This window comes from Mandrillus leucophaeus, unplaced genomic scaffold, assembly GCF_000951045.1.
Source record: "Mandrillus leucophaeus isolate KB7577 unplaced genomic scaffold, Mleu.le_1.0 Scaffold242, whole genome shotgun sequence".
Lineage (NCBI taxonomy): Eukaryota > Metazoa > Chordata > Mammalia > Primates > Cercopithecidae > Mandrillus > Mandrillus leucophaeus.
The window spans coordinates 161,292-179,071 of NW_012102499.1; the positions used below are offsets into that span (position 1 = coordinate 161,292).

Here is a 17,780-nt window from a genome sequence, read left to right on the forward strand (position 1 = left end):
CACAGAGGTGAAACAACTAGGAATCGTTAAATCCAGGAGAGCATAGACACAAGCAGTAAGCATTAGCAGCTTGCAATGAAGTCAGGAAAAAAGAGAATTAGCATAAAATCAGACATTTGAAAAATGTTTCTTAAGGCAAAGGTCATGAGATTCCACCCCAAGGGTTACAGATTGGCAGCCTACAGGCCCAATTGAGTCAAAAGGCAAGTTTTGTCTGGCCTGCACAGTGTTCTTTAAAAACGTACATTGTTTGCCAACATTTAAAAATCAGGAGATTTCACATAACCTCTGGCTTCTTCTCTTTACAGAGCAGATGATTTGGCAGCAACAAGCCCTGGATTCCCACGTGGCACCCAGAGCTGGAGTCGCGCTCAGAGAACATAAGCTCCATGAAGACAGCACCTGCCTTGCTCACCCAAGTGGCCCCAGCACTTGGCACAGTCCAAGGCATGCAGAAGGGTTAAATGCATGGTTGAATGAGCCAGTGATTATCAGCTGCCCTGTTTAAATAAGACACACACTCTCCAAGGGGTTGCCTCTCTCTCCTCCCTTTAACTGTTACTTGCCTGGCCCCACCTTGCTCTGTGCTTTAAGTTTTTTCTTTAGTTGGGACACCTCACGTTGCCTCTTGATATTAGTTCCCCACAGAATTCAGTCTGATGACCACCTATGTGGACTACTGAAGTGAATGATAATGCAATGGTATTCTTTAAGGATTATAAAGACCAATCTAAAATAGGGGCTTCCTTTAAAGTCTGGCATCACCATCATCATCATTCACCCTGCAGGCAGGACAGTGCATAAGAGGACCTGCCAAACTCCCTTCTGTTGCTTGGAACAAAGCAAGTACTTCTGATAGGCTTCAGATCTGAACACTTGTTTATTCATTCAACAAACACAAAACTCCTTCTAAGTGTTTCTATGAATAAAAGTCATATGATATGTCTCTTTCACCTTGATGTCCAGAGATTGAAATTTTTATTAACTGAATGAATGAGTGGTGGTAATAGCTGTAGACAATAATTATATTGTGAATCTACTAAGTACTAGATACATGCATTGTTAACTTATTCTCACAGGCTATGTGGTGGAAATTAGTATCCCTCTTTTACAGAAAAGGAAAAACTGAGACTTAGTGAGGTTAGGGGATATGTCCACATCATGGGCCAAACAGGGATTAGAACTCAGATCTTCTTGGCATCTACATCATGTACCTTCCATTGTGCTATCAACCTCTCAGTTCAACTCTGTTCTCCAGGTAGTGGGTTACATGGTGGCCTGTAAAAAGGATATGTCCAATCCTAACCTCTGAAACCTGTCACAGCGATCTTACCTGGAAATAAGGGTCTTCATGAATGTTATTAAAAATCACTGAGATGAGATTATCATGGATTTAGGGTAGGCTCTAAATCTAGTGACAATTTCTGTAAGAGGAAGACAGGACACGGAGACTCAGGGAGAAGGTGAGCTGAAGGCAGATGCAGTGGCTGGAGTGATACAGCTACAAGCCAAAGGATGCTGAGAATTGCCCCCAGAAACTAAGAGAGGCCCTCAGGTCCTCCAAAAGGAACCTACCCTGTCAACCCCTCACTTTCAAACTTCTGGACTCCACAACAACGAGGATAAATTTCTGCTGTTGTAAACCATCACGTTTGCGGTAACTCGTTATGGCAGCCCCTGGTTCACATCTTGAGGAAGTTCCCCAGAGATATTTGCTTCTGCTGTCCATGGATGGGGGGTGGAATTTAGTTTCATTCAGAATCCTAAAGCTTGACTGATCTTCTCTGCCTCAGAAGCTCCCTATTTCTGATTGAGCCTTTCACTATGAGGTACCACACAGCTTTACTCAGAACCATTCGCGCATCTCAACAAAAGCGAACTCAGCTGAGAATCACATCTTTTTCATTTGTTTCTTTGAAAGCACACTAGCACCTTTGACAGGAGTGGCGTGTGGTCTAATGCTTTGGAGCAATCCAGTTGAATGCAGCAACAGCAGACCCAAGCTCCTCTCACCAGATGAACACTATGGCACAATTATTAATATGGGAGTATAGGAAAGAAGGTGCCATTCTGTGTGCAGAATTCTGAGGCAGCTACTAGGTGCATGGGAAGATAGGTAACAATCATGATAGTCATTGTTATGGTCATTGCTACCGTTACTGAATGCCATGCTGTCTGAATGACTTGCCAGACTTTTTTTCCACTTAAGTCTCCTAGTCACTCCACCCTTGTTTTAATGAGGACGAATCTGAGACTTGGAGAGTTAAGTACCAAGTTCAAGGTCGCCCAATCAATAAGTTGAGGGTGGTGGCAGGAAGAGGGTCAAACCAAGTGCAGTGGGCAGCTTGAGGAAGTGGACCAGAGGTGGTGGGTGGGGAAACATGGCTGGAGCGACAGTGTCCTGAACTTGGAATGCTCTTTTGAGAAGCTTGGACTTAATCTACTCAGCTGTGCAAGTTGCCTAAGAAGGCTCAAGCGTACATCTTGGGAAGATAATGTGGGACTCAGGGAGTGGAAGCATGGTGAGAAGGGAGAGAGAAGACCAGCTTGCTCCTCTCAACTACAGATGGCCTGGAGGATGGTGGAGGGGGTGGGGGTACACAAAATGGATAGGTTTGAAAGGTTTGGGTGAGGAAGACTTGGCTTGATTTTGGAACCACATTCAATAGCCTAGGGAGAGAAAAGCTGTCATGGGTAATCCAGGAGTTGGAAAGATGAGCAAACTGTCCACCACAGCAGAAGGGACAGGGCAGGTGTGTCTGGGCACACGTAATGAACTCAGTTAAAAAAATAAAATAAAATAAAACTGATCTTTTTGCCTCTGGAACCCAAAAAATCCAGAGGTGTTTGGTTAGCAGATGGTGCTGTAGCTTCTGCCTTTTCTCCTCAGATCTCATAGATTTCCTTCAAGAGAAATTAGTTGGATTTTAGAGGGTGTATCTCCAAATTAAATCTATGAATAGCTTTAAGCTCTCCAAAGGAAACGGCCTTCATACTGTGGCACTATGACGCAAGACGTAGAAGCTGCTGGCCTATTTCCCCAAAAGGCCCACTTTTCCAGCAGCAGGACAAGTGTGTCTCATAGGCCCAGAACTCACCGGGACACAGAGCACCCGGAAACACTGTCTGTATCACAGGTAAGAAATTGCCAAACTTAGCAAGAGAAATGCAGAACTGAGAGTCGCCTCAGCCTCCCTGGGGAGCCCATTTAGGACTGCCTACAGGGCTGGGGGCTCCAGAGCCCCTTTCTTGCTCCTGTTGGACTGCCCCACCTCCTCTGAATAGCCATGCCACCCTCACTCCATGCATTACTAGAGGAAAAGAAGAGTTAGTAGCCCAGGGCCAACATACCAATTGGCCAGGGTCTAAGATGATCTGAATTCTACATGCTGATCTCAGTTAAGAAGCAGGTGGAAAGGGTGCCAACAAGCACTGGCCACAGAGTCAAAAGATTAGTTTCTGAATTCTGGCTCAGCTTGTCAACTAGGGAGAGCCACAGATCGCTGGTGGTGGGGCGTGAGGGATCTCTCAGAACCACTGTTACTGCCATTGTGTGTCCTGCAGTGGCAACATCCAGCACCTGTGTCACTTTTCTGGAGGGCTTCCTTTGAGCTATTGGAGCCCATTTTTGCCTGTTGCAACCTCAGCTAATGACTGACAGGTGCACATATATGAAAGCCCAGCTCCCTAAGCTCAGGGTGGGATGACTCTGAGTGGCAACTTAAACGACTGAACTTCAATGGCTGAAACCACCTCCACAAGGCTTTGGCTCAAATCATACTCTTGCTTAGCTCCTCCCCTACTGTCCTGATTCCCCGTTCCTGTCCCAGGCACACCCTTAATGAATTACTTGCACGTGAAACCTCATCTCAGCGTCGGCTTCCAGGAAGCCTGACTTAAGATAAGGATCTACTCAGGGCTGTTGTAAAGGAACCACTTCTGAAAGCTATGAGCAGAATGTCCAGCAGGAGAGTCACAAACGGCAACATTTGGCATCAACACTTGTTGTGCTTGGCTCATAGAGACCTTAAAAAATGTGAAGGGTCTTGCCAACATTTAAAAACTGGAAAATTTCACATAAAAACCCTGATCTCCCCTTGTCTTAAAAAAAAATCAGAAGAGTTGGGAACACTAGGTTTTCATTCCTGCACGCCAACATGGGCTGGACTAGGGGCAGTCCTACCCTGTGCATGGGGCATTCCCCTCCATCCCAGTTACTCACGCCCAGGACTGTCCCAATCTGTAGTCATTTGAATCAGGAACCTATGGTCTAGCACATAGAAAGTACTCAATAAAGTTGGTTGAATCTGAATAAGGTCTCATTTTCCTTGAAAACAATTCAATGCAGGGGCTGCTGAAGTCCAGGGGTGAGTGAGTGTGTAAGAGGATGCATTGCTCTGTACCACTCTGACTCTGTCCTCATGCCTGGCAAGGCATTGATGTACACTTCCATAAACACTCTTCTGAAAGAATATAAATCAGTAACAAGAGCTGTCATGATAGGAAATTTGTTTGACGGGGAACACTACATAAAATGAAATAAAATCACTCGTGGTTTTAGTATGTAGGCGAGAAAAACAAAAACAGGTCTTAGTTTCAGATGTTGTTTTATGTTGCCATAAATAAAAGGATGGCTACAGCTCAAAAATTACATTTTAACATTTCAAAATGTTGACTTGCCCAACCTGGGTACTTTTAAAAAAAAAAAAGAAATGATTGTAGTAGAAGCCCTTTTAACCAACGAAACTGACAGTAGGTCATTTAAGGAAGGGGAGGTTCCGTAAGCACTCAACCCAGATATTCAGCCAGGAGTGTCCAGGGTGCTGTGCAGGTTGGTCATTGTGTTTCACAGAGAAGTGGCAAGCAGCAATTAATGAGCACATCTGTTAAGTGGAGCTCAGATAAGACAGTGTCTACTGTTGAGAATGCACCTCACAGACCTTCAAGGACAGGGGACATAGTTGACCAAGGGTATCAAACACTGAGCTTGGGAATTTATCACCTCATTTGCACAGAGGCCAAGCTCCAGAGCCAATGACTGAGAGTGGTGGGAATACAAAGGCAGAACCCTCCTGGGAGACAAGGAAGTCTTCTGAAGGCTGATTTGACTCAAAGACTCCCCAGCAGCCTCGCCAATAACTCCCTAGAGTGAACAACAGTTGAGGGTGCTTGACCTAAGCCTCCGTCCCTCTCTTATTCACCCACAGTCCTGCTCGCATTGCAATCTGATGCTCTTGGAAACCCTTGCTCTCCGATTCCCTTCCCTGCTTCTCTCACCCAAGAGTTTCTCATGATAAAAATCTTTGCAGCTTTAATCCCATCTTGGTGTCTGCTTCTGAGAGGACACATTCTGCACTGGAAAATTCCTACTGCCCACATTTGGAAAAATCTGTCTATTCTACCCAATAAATCAAGGCTCCCAATTTCTGTGTATTCCCATGAATCTAAAGGTAAAAGCACTTGCAGAGGAAACCTAAGATGAGTGGGCTTTGAGGAATTGAGTATCGAAGTAAGAGAAAGGGAAAAAGAAAACGAAGAAGGCTTCAAGGGGAGGAGGGGGGTCAAGGGAAAAGAAGGTGACAACTTCTTTGTTTTTCTTCCACTTGGACAATTTTCTAAGAATATGGGCATGGAGACCCCTGAAATAGCCTATTCACACCACTAGAAACAAACTCTCTGAGACTTTATGCATTACTTCTCTTGCTCCCAGAATTCCAAATGTTAAATTGCTATTTGGACATGAAATTTATCATCCCCCAGGACTGCTGGCCAAGAAGTCCTTCGTGGTGACAATGACAACCACAGGTCGTCACTCTCTGTATCCCACATCTCAACGTTTCTAGATTTTCATTTTGTTGAAAGGCAGAAAAAGGGAAGTAAATTGGCTTATGAAATATGTAAAATGCACCACATAACCAAGAAAAGAAAGAATACAACAATTCACACACATTCTCTCTTCCCTCTGTCTCTGTCTCTGTCTCTGTCTCTCTTTCTCTCTTTCTCTCTCTCTCTCTCTCTCTCTCTCTCTCTTTCTCTCTGCTAAGAGAGTTAACATTATAAGGAAACCTTCAGGCTGGTTATTTTATAATTCACAGCAAAATAAAAAAAGGAGACAAAATCAGCAGCATCATTTATAAACCCTGGAAAATGGAAGTTTCCAAGCTGTCATAAATAAGGATGGAAGCATTTGCCAAGTCAGAAATTTTGCCAAGTTTGAAATCCACTCAATCCTTACATCTTGGAGCTCAGAACGGAACACCAACCTTTTGGGATTTGTAATCATTTCTTCTCAGCAAAACTTCTTGCTATTTATAAGGAAGTAAAAACAAAGAGCAAAAAATACAACATGAAAAGTTTTTTAAGAAGAGCTGGGAGTGTTATAGCACAGTGAGCACTGAGGAGGTGATAATGGTAAATGGTGTATGTACGGGGATTAGATTCCCATTTAATCAAATAGAGCTGAAAGTACATGGTATTCCTATTCCATAAGGGTGTGTGTGTGTGTGTGTGTGTGTGTGTGTATGTGTGTAAATTCTTGTACCCTTTCTTTACTTGAGCCTTTCTCTTTCTTTCTCTTGCACACACAAACACACAAGCTAAGTACATTCCACCCAACAATTTGAAAATTTTAAAGTGTGAAAATTAAAGAAAAGAAAAGACCATAAATATGGTGTTTGTCTTGAGTAAAAAGAGAACTGGAAGAAAAAGAAGAAAATGCTTTTTTAAAAAACAGATAAAAGGGAAAGAAAAAAAGAGAAAACAGGTTACAAGGGCAGGGATACCTTATGCATTTACACCAAGTCGAGAAGAATTGCAGCCACCAAAATGAAGAACAGAGGTCTTATGGCTAGCTCAGAACTTGCAGCCTAGAGACACCCAAGAGACAAAGGAAAACCACTGGCCTCAGAGAAACAATGCCAGAAGCAGGGATTTTATAGGAAGACAAATCTGATGTGTGTGACCTTGGAAAAGTCATTTAACTTTCTAAGCCATTTTTCTCTTATTATGGGCAGCAATGGTATCAATATTATAGACATTATCATCAGGCTATAGCCCATAAGGCCAAAGATGGAGTCGGCTTGGTTTGTGGAGGTACCTCCCAGCGCCTAGCTCACTGGCCGACATATACACTTGATCCTTGAACAACACAGGTTGGAACTGCTTAAGTCCACTTATACACACATTTTTTTCAATCAATATATTGGAATTTTTTAGGAGATTTGAAACAATTTGAAAAAATTAACAGTTGAACCTTGTAACCTAGAAGTATTGAAAAAATTAAAAGTTAAATATGTCATGAATGCATAAAATATATGTAGATACTAGTCTATGTATTAACCAACTGTTTATGGAATTAGTAAGACTTCTGGTCAAAAGCAAGCTATTGGCCAGGCATGGTGGCCTGCACCTGTAATCCCAGCACTTTGGGAGGCCGAGGCAGGCAAATCACTTGAGGTTGGGAGTTCAAGATCAGCCTGGCCAACATGGTGAAACCCCATCTCTATTAAAAATACAAAAATTAGCTGGGCATGGTGGTGCACACCTGTAGTCCCAGCTACTAGGGAGGTTGAGGCAGGAGAATCGTTTGAACCTAGGAGGCGGAGGTTGCAATGAGCAGAGATCACACCACTGCACTCCAGCCTGGGCAACAGAGTGAGACTCTGTCTCGGAAAAAAAAAAAAGCAAGAAAAAAAGTAAGCTATTAGTAGTTAAGTTTTGGGGCAGTCAAAAATTATACTCATATTTTCAACTGTGCAGGGAATTGGTGCCCTTAATCCCCACATTGTTAAAGGGTCAACTGTAATTGACACTTAATAAATATTTACTAGAGTAGGAAGAGATTTGATGGAAGACAAAATGAGATCATATATTAAAGAATATAACATATGTCTCAGGGTTTTGTCAAGGAAAAATAACTCATCCCATATGGTTCAAATGAAGAGATATATTTTAGGGCCACACAGAGAGGTGTGGGCGGGGTAAAGAAACAAACAGGAAATAGGCACTCAGAGACTGACAACAGTGGGAAGCCCTTACCAACACCAGGAATGGAGATTCAGGAGGGGAAAATAGCTTTGCTGGATCCCAGGGAGAGCTGGAACCACAGAGAAGGCGCCATTCTGCAGGACTCCAGATAGGGAGGACTGAGCCTGTTTAAGGCTGGCACCTCCACAAGGGGAACACAGCAGACATACCCTGAATGTCTCCTCTACCTGAGACCTGCCAGTGCACCCCACAGAGTCAGACGCCCTGGGAAGCCAGCAGGAGACCTGCATGTAATTAGACGTGACATTCAATCCAACAGAGTTGAGTCAAGGGTGATGGAGAGGTAATCAATCAACCTCCCCAAGACCCAGGAGACTGGAGTAAATGCAAAGAGGAAAATCTGCCTTGAGAACAGTCTTTGAAAAACCTGGAAGCTCCCTCAGAGGCTGTGTTCCAGTTCAGGTGACAAACCTAGAACTCCCCACAGAAAGTAAAACAGTGCTGGCGACTCTGTACTTCCTACCCCTACTAAAGGGGCTTGAGGTGAAATTGCGTGAATTTACTTGAGGCTGAATTAAAATCCTTAAAGCAAACAGCCGTGGCCTATGTTTTTATATAATAATTCAGCACGACTGATTACAGCATGACGAGAATTATTAAAAAGAGATGGAAACGTGGTTAATAAACACAAAAGAGGTTTATCCTTTCCTCCTTGGCGACAGGTTAAAAATTTTAAAAAAGAGAGGGAGGGAACTTTCTGTTCAATAATTTATGGTCAGGCAGAGATTTTAACTCAGTAAACACAGGCTCCAGGGTCTTGTAGCGTGTGAGATGGGGCTTGACCAAATGACTGGAAAATTAGCATGTGCCCTTGGCAGTCTCTCTCAGTTACTGGCTGCCAGACGGGACATTTGAGGACAGGCACATCGAAGTGACCAAGCTGCTCCAATGCTGCTCTGCCTCTGGGTGTTTGAAAGGCAAGGAACAGCGCAGGCATTTTTCACCACCTTGTTCTGACGTCTGGATTCTGTTCATGGAGGTGGCAGGATGTGTCCTCAACACCCCTTCCCACCAGGCCCTTTCCACTTGCAAGGTTTCCCTCAAGTTCACTCATCGGAGAGTGGGAACTACTCCAAAAGAATGGGAAGTACTAAACTTCAAGAGTGATGAGAAAATTCACCTGAAGGCAATCAAAAACAGCAAATCCTTCTTCAGTTACAACGGACAAAGCAAACGTGCTCTGGTTTTTTCATTAACTAATTAGCAGTGAATAGAGACTTGATGCAACTTCTCTTTTTCACAAGGTAAAATTTAAAATGCATGTGCCAGTTTCGCTACTGTGCCACATACTTGCAAGTCAAGATCTGCAAAGGATTTGTTCATGGCACAAATACCTGAGGACTTGCTGGGATCAAAGGGTGCCTCTCGGTGACTTCAGTTAACTTCACAATTCTACTTTGCTACAACAATAACACAACTCCCAGTGCTAGTAGGAGTGGCCACTGGGCACTTGCATGAACCTTAGAGTTGCCACCATCTTTCAAATTGTGCCCTAGACACCTGGCTGGCCTCACTCTAGCCCCAGCCCAGTTCAAGAATCCAGTTCACATCGGGAGCACCAGCTTTACAGCCGGCCTGCCTGAATTCAAATCCTAGTTTTAACTTGTTAGCTAGGTAACCTGAGGCAAGTCCCTCATGGATTCCATTCCTCAGTTTCCTAATCTTTAAAATATAGGCAATATTAGCTTTGGCCTCATAAAGTTGTTGGGAGGATCATGAAGCACTTAAGTTTGAAGTCAATGCCTGTCATCTATCATTACCTCTTAGGTCCTGTGGTAGAGCTCACTAAAGGATGTGTTAGGAAAGGTGGTAGCAACAGTAAAATTGTCCTAAATTAAGTGCTAGAAAAACATCAATGCCACTCACTTAAAAAGATTTAATGATAAGAAAAAAAGTGCAAATTATGAAGTATTTTTAAGAACATGAAATCTGTGACTTCGAACATGAAGTCGTTCCAACTAGGCCAATCATGTGTGGCCTCCTAGAGCTATTACCAGAAACGACTTCAGGAAGGAAAAGAATAATCTAGTTATTCATAACTCATTGCCTGTGAATACTTGTTTCTAAGTCTTGAGGGAACTTGAAACTATCTTTTCTTTGAAACAATCTTCTGGCTAAGTTGTTACTTACATTCTTAGCCAAAGATTTTTCAATAGATAATTCAAAAATTAAAGTTAATGCAGTCCCTGTTGAAATGATAAAAAGAATTCCGAATTAATAAAATGAGAACTAGTGAGGCCAGCTGTATTCACTGTAAGACATTCAGAGCTATTTCTCCAAGAATTTGCAAATGACAGACCATCATTCGAACTCATGGAACTGTTAGGATACTGGCCAAATAAATCAGAACCTCTTATTTTATCAAAATCAAACTTGAGGCAGAATCAGTGTGTAAGAATTGGCTTTGATAGAAGAATTCAAGAGCAGGATCCTGATAACTCCTGAAACAATTTCAAAGTGGTCTTCACAGGTTGGGCCACACCCAGGATGGCCCAGTGAGTGAAGTTTCCTTTCATTTGGTTTCCATTATTTGCAACCACACAATCTGCATATGACCGAGATATGCAAGTGGGTTTGTAATTCTTGGACATTTACTGAGATACACCCAACAACCCGCCAACCAGAGCTCTTTTGAAGTATTAGCTATTAGCAATACCAAGTGTCCCACTTGCCAGGCAATGTGCTAAGGGTTTTACCTGAGCCATCTCATTTAACTCTTATAACAGCCCAGTGAGGTAAATATTGTACTATTCTTATTACCATCATCTCATTCTGCAAAGGAAGAAACAGAAGCATGGAGCAGTGAAAGAACTTTCCCAAGATTATATTGTTTGTGGACATAGCTGGGATTCAAACCTGCATAGTCTGCGACAAACGCCTGCCACTCCAAATTATCATATGACCTTCAGATGTTAGATGCAACCTGTTCTCAGTTCAATAAATGGAGAAGGGAGTTTGGAAAAAGCACAAGTCACTAACACTGAACACTGGGTTTTTTTTTTGCTTTGTTTTTTTTTTTTGTTGTTTTTTTGTTTTTTTGGTTTCTTTGAGATGGAATCTTGTGGTGTCACCCAGGCTGAAGTGCAATGGCGCAATCTTGGCTCACTGCAACCTGCGCCTCCGGGGTTCAAATAATTCTCCTGCCTCAGTCTCCCAAGTAGGTGGGATTACAAACACCTGCCACCATGCCCAGCTAATTTCTGTATTTTTAGTAGAGACAGGGTTTCCCCATGTTGGCCAGGCTGGTCTTGAAATCTTGACCTCATGATCTGCCCGCCTTGGCCTCCGAAAGTGCTGGGATTATAGATGTGAGCCGCCACACCCAGCCCAACACTGGGCTTTTAAAAGAGGGGCAGTATACTTGACAAAGCATGAGGTCACACTAGATTAGTTTTTCCAATCCCTAAGTCCGATTTAGAGCAAAATCCCGTGGGTGTTAACAGAAGGGGATGGCAGGCTCAAATGAATCAGAGCCTGAGGTCCTACAAACCTCACTTTACATCCTGTTTTCAGTGGGAAAAATGGGGCAGGAACCATGCAGCTGACCTGAGGATAGAGACAAAAGGGACATGAAGTGTGGGCACCATGCTAACAGTTATAGTCTCATGGTATCTTCCCTCTACATCCAACATGTTCCCCTCTCTCTCGCTTTCAAGCCCAAGTCATTATTTTATATGTCCACAAAGTCATTTGGCATAGACAAACAGAGCATTGACTATACTCTCTTGTTGTGACCTGGGTCATTTCAAGTTTTTTAAATACCAAAGGGCTTTGCCATGGAATTTAGGGTTTTTAAAAAAATTCCCATAAGCTTTTTTTTTTTTTTTAAAGGATTGCCTTTTAGCCAATGAAAATATTTCCGATGCAAGAATCAGTAAACAATAAATGGACAATTCATACCGACAGAAATTTTAAAAGTCCTTTTTGGGGGGATAATTTATCACAGAATCTGAAATGGGTTTGGGACTCCCCTGAAACTCTCAGTGACATTTCTCACACTATTTCTTCTAACGTCTTCAGTTCTGAACGCAACCAAGGGTACTCGGGTGACAGCACACACTTGAGGAGGTGTGAGGAAGTACACAAGATCTATAGAGAATGCAAGACACATGGAGTGAATTATCAAACTTTATTGGCTTGTTAAAAATGATTGAATTCAGCAAGTACATTTATGATCTATCCACATTGCTAAAACAGCACTAAAAATAAAATTTTTAAAAATGATTATCCATTATTTACAGAAAACGTGGAAAAAAATGGCTTTTAAACCTGGAACATTATAGAGAAAAAAAAAAAACACACACACAGGGCATGAGAATGATTCACAGGCTGCCTCCGGATTACAGCAAATGGTTGAACATGAAGTGGGTGAAACTCAAGGATTTGACTTTCTTAGGAATCTCTTGTTACTTTGCGTATGTTTATACTCAATTCACAAATGGACGGTCTTACAATAAAGGTGATTAAAAGAATCTCTGTTCCTTTCTTTTTGCTTTCCACACATTTTTTTTCCCCATAAAAACCTACCGCAGTCATAGTCAGTAGTTAGGGGTGGGGGTTGGTTCAACACATCCTGGGTGCTCGTTCATGACCACGCTAGAGCTACACTGCAACACCAGTCTGAATTAAACTTAGAGTTACCTCACCATCAAAATCAGGTGGCTGGGACGTTCTTTTGTCTCTGAAGCCCAAAACTTGAAAATGGACTGACTTTAGTGGGAAATTTCCTTCTGCGACATCCGTTTTCATGGAACTTTCCTGGGCTGGGAGTTCTGTGAACCGAATTCAGTCTGGCAGCACCTGGCAGCAAATTCAATTCATGGTCTGTCCAAGAGAGTCCTTAATCTCTCCTATGTCTTCAGATGAACCTGGCATGGTTTGCAGGTACTACAGGCATATGAACATAGCAGAGCACACTTAATAGAGTGGTTACTTCTGTACTAATTTCCCTGGAGATGAGTCAGCTAAGCTGCACAACTCCAGAGGCTCTGGGGCCGTAGACTAGATGTGACCGGCCCTGCCCACATGGCTGGATGCACCAACCCTGAGAGACCCTATATTGTATGGAATTGCTTGTCCTCACTCCAGTTGTCCCTCCGTATCTGGAGTCTGGACAAAATAAGATGAAATGAACTTCTAGTGTAGTGTGAAGGAATCAAACTCAAACCAAGAGAGAAGTTCTAGGCAGCTAGCACCAAAACAGGTGGAGGTGGAAATCATGCAAAGGAAGAAAGCACAGGTCCTCTGTAGTATCCTGATTCCATTTTGCAATGGAGGAATAAGAAGTTGTGTGTGTTTTAATTCTGCGAAACAACCAATGAAACAAAAATACATTCTCAGTTGGTCATGGGGTCAATTTAGAATACGAGAGACAGAGAGAGAGAGAAAGAGAAGTCAGGTGCCCTAAAGGAATAAAGAGAAAAGAAGAGGACAGAGAAAGTGGGCTTCCCTCCATCATGCTCTCTCTCGCACCTGGCATGAAACTGGTGTTCTGTCTTGAGCTCCTCGAGTTATTTAGTCCACACACCACTGAACAGGTGTCACCTCGGCTCTGTCTGAGGAGATGCTCCAAGCCTCAGCTATTCTGGGCCTAATTCAGGATTACTTGGAAAGTGAGAAGCCAAAAGCAAACTCCTGTGTTCTGTGTTGCTGGGTGGGGCTGGGATTGTTTAGTTCTTGTCCTTGCTACCTATTTCTGGAAAGAAAACCTAATGGGTGGGAACTGAAATCAGTCCCTGCTGGGAGACTGGGAGAGAAACCCCCTGAATCAATTCTCTCTCATGTGTGTTGACATTTGCTTTTCCTGTTGTGAGATGAATCTTTCTTAGCCTCAGACTGTTGGTACTTTTGTCGTCACAGAGTCAATGTCTCGTGTGAGGATACTGGACGCGTTCCTTAGTCTAGCTCAGCAGCCTGAGAGGGTCTCTGGAGGCTCCCATTGAGCCATGAGTAAATATAATAAGATATAGGACTTGGACCACATTAAAGGCACCCATGAAAATGGGACATGTACTTTCCTATCTAAACCTGGCAGCACTTGACTGGGCCAAGAGACATGAGCGCTGCCGACAAGAAATTAGCGTCAGATATAACAGGTGGAAGGATTTGCTAGGATGTCTCTGGCTACATGGGAGTAGGACCAACCAGGGAATGGGTTGAGGGGAGACATTGGTGCAGAGTTCCCAGCAAGGGGAGACAGCTGAGGGTCACAGCACGGTGGGAATCATAGGAGAGGAGCAAAGGTAATTGACGTGTTGCAGATAATTGGGTTGTTAAACTCAATTTCTTAGCTTGTGGTAACAAAGCCCTCAATGGCAAGGTCAGGAAGAAAGAAAAGTGAATTTGCAAAAGAAAGACAGAAGGATACAGTGAGAGAACAATGATCATGTTTTAAGACAAAAGTAACAAACTGGCAGCCCACAGACTTTTGTTGGCTTACAAAATATTTTAAAAATAACTGAGCCAACTTTTTAACAATAGGGACACTTCACACAAAATCCAGGTTTCATGTTTCTCCTAAAGAATCACAAGATTTGGAAACCTGGGGTCCCATTCCTGTGGGGCACAGTTGGCTGCGACTGGGGACAGCAGCCCCTCTGAAAGGGCAGGCATCGGCTCATACAGGTCATTCTGTTCATTTCAGAGACCTGCCTGGCACTGCAGTGCCAGAACCTTTAGTTGGAGAGTGACAGGCCCGATTTCAGCAAAAATGCTACCTCTCCTTTTCTAGTGCTGCAAAAATGCAACACATGCCATTAGGAAGCTCTAAAAAGCACATTCCTTATAGGGGAGACAGAAAGCAAAATGATGAAAAGGGGTGGTCTAGAGTACAGAAAAGAGAAGCTATGTTACTGATCGTGATCTTTAGGGATTAAAAAACCGAAAAGAACACGAGAATCGTATGAAACAATTTTCTAATAGCCTGCTGTTTTCATCGTTCCCTAGGAGATGTCAACTGATCTTTGATATATTAAATTGCTTTATCTGTCCACTTCTCTACATTTTAAAACAAAAATCTACCTTGCAATCCTTCTAGCTGTTGGGTACAAATATTCTTCTTTCTTTTTTTTTTTTTTTTCCCGTTTTGGGTCTGGGACACTTTAAAATAGTTCTTAAACAATCCATAGCCTTTCTATGGCTCCATGGTATAACATAAAAGCTTTAAAAATTTTTTTGTACCAAATGGCTGATTGTCAAGAACCTTTGCCGTACCGAGCTCCTGCCTGGCTCACAGCTTGAATTTCATTTTTTCTTTCAGGGTCAGGATTTCTGCTATTAGCTGGCCTCTTTGTAAATCGACACCTTCGGGAAAGATCGAAATCTAAGCAATGACAGAAACTGTCATTTAGCCGCGAACAAGAAAATGGGAATTTAGAAAATATTCGGACCTCCCCACATGGAAGGCCAGCTGCCCTTACACTCAAATGGAATTAGGAGGAAAACTTGAGAACCGGCGGCATGTTTCTGCTTTTGAGAAACCGCCCCTCTTTAAGGCATAGGTATGAAGTAGCCAAGTGAAATGCTGTAATCCATAGGATTCTGTGACAGGTCTGTATCAAGCAATAGCATATTTAGTGGCTAATGTAAAGGATACAGTATAAAACCATTATGGATATCCTTTTCATATCAAGAGGTGCCTAAATGGATCCTGGTTTATTAAGATTAATGCCTTGGTTCACACAGGATTCAAAACAATGTTTCTGACTGTGTTGGACTAGTTAAAAATCTATAGAACCTTAAAGCTACATTGCAGCCTTTGTGCAACTGTTTCCAAAAAAAAATGTTTCCAATCCAGCTATGGTGTCTGTGTGCATGTCTAACAGTCAGAGCTGATTGTGTTTTCAAACAAAATGCTGCAGGCCTGGCTCTGAAGTCCTCCTGACAAAAAAGGAGCAGGGTGGGGTGGGGTGGGGATAGCCAAACCTCTCTTCAGGACAAGGATACTGCCTGGCACAGACTGAACACAGCATATGAAGGTCGCTGTGATGCTAAAGTGAATGAAGCAGGTGTCCATGGGTCAGACTCAGGGGGGATGCAGAAATCCGTAGCTCTAAGGCTGCCCTCTCAGCAATGAAGAAGGACATTATAAAGCACATATTCATTAGCGACCTGCCACCTCTTTGCTGCTGGGGTCAGGACAAGCTTTCCTACCCATGAAAACCCAACAGTATGACAGTATGTTGTAGGGGGACTATCCTTCTTAGAATCTCCTCTCCTGCTCACAGCAGGCCAGCCATTCTGCTCGCGGGCCTTTTCAGAGTAGAAAAGCTGCAGTTCTGTAATGCAAACAGCATGAGATACTGTGGCCTTCTCACTCGGCAGACTTCTAAAAAGCAGGTGGATCGCCGAGGGCAAATAAAAAAAGGCAAGGTTATAATTTTACCATATGCATATATTCCACTCTTAGTTATTCTGAAATTGACTATGCCGAACCTAAGTCTATAGCCCCAACAAAACAGCTGTTGCTGCTTGTTCTTGCTTTCTTTTTTCTTCTTCTTCTTCCTTTTAAATGTTTTAAATGTTTGTTTTGTTTTGTTTTGCTGGCTAAGGAACTTTAAGGCAATCCTTAACGCTGTTTGACTCTCAGACTTAAGCTAAACATTTGGACTTTTATTGACAGTGAAGGAAATAACCTTTTAATAACACTCCCACGTCCCCAGAGTGAGGTTATATACACCCTTAACTCTTTAAGTCACTGTGTTATATATGAAAAAGTCAAACCCTCTGAATTCAGTGCTGATTATAGAAAATCGTACTAAAATATGTGTTACATGTAGATTAGACTATTTAGTGTGCACTTATACCTGTTCCCAACTTTAATTTTTTTTTTAATTTTGCAGGTCAATTTTAATAAACAGAAGCAATTAAGTCAATAAATGTCAAGTAGGGTCAAAAAACACACTTTTCAGAAGAGAAGTACAATCCAATGGGATTTCATTTCAGTTTTGTATTTGAACTACTGTTAAGAAGAGAAGCATTAATTTAACATGTTTTCTTGAGGTGCTGCTTAGCTGCCTGAGAGTTGCCTCTGCATTGGTGTTCCCCAATCACAGCTCACAATATATGCAGGCTTCATATAGTACATCCTCCAAACACCTCCCACATCTACCAGAAAACCCCAGATAAGCAGCACTTCCCGGGATAAGCCAACAGCAGTCCCAAGAGTCCAGCTTACAGGGCAGCATCAACCAACAAGCACCACAGCCCCTTTCTCTGTCTTTTCCTTTATTTCAGCTACCCATCCAGTGGGATCTTATGAAACAAAACAAAACCTAAAAGAAACACAAAATAAAACATAAGTCATGCTCAAAAGAAAAATCAATGAAAATTAACATACAAGTACAATAACTTTCAAATGAACATAATAAATAAACATCAAAAATTAGACACAACACGGAATATGCTTTAAAACATAGAACAATATATAATAACAGAACAGAAGTTGGGGAAAAATGTGCATCTCATTATTGAGCAACTTAGTTTTAAACTTAAAACTGATTTTACATGGTACATGAAACAAGGAAAAGAAATGCAAAAGATTTCTGCATACAGCTCCACCCACAACTGTATCAGCTGTTAGCAGCTTACTTTAAGGAGGAAACATCTGTGTACAATACAAATGACCCTTGAAGAATTTTTATATAAAGGCTCATGCAAAAGTAAAGCCATTACTTTCAATGGCAAAAACCATGATTACTTTTGCACCAATCTAATATTTGTCTTTATGGGTGGGG

The 17,780-nt window shown here is 42.4% G+C and overlaps 1 protein-coding gene across 6 annotated transcripts in view; it reads right to left on the bottom strand.

The window, feature by feature from the left end:
* Nucleotides 1-17,780, bottom strand: part of NTRK2 (neurotrophic tyrosine kinase, receptor, type 2) — a 302,428-nt gene that overhangs the window by 142,939 nt on the left and 141,709 nt on the right. For 2 of the 6 annotated variants that reach the window (XM_011982737.1, XM_011982736.1), the window contains one exon: nt 12,162-17,318. The exons of the other annotated variants lie outside the window; for them this stretch is intronic. In XM_011982737.1, coding sequence (XP_011838127.1) covers nt 17,281-17,318 — 38 coding nt within the window. In that variant the 3' untranslated portion in view covers nt 12,162-17,280. Of the gene's footprint in view, nt 1-12,161; nt 17,319-17,780 lie in introns of those variants that run through there. 6 annotated transcript variants of the gene reach the window in all.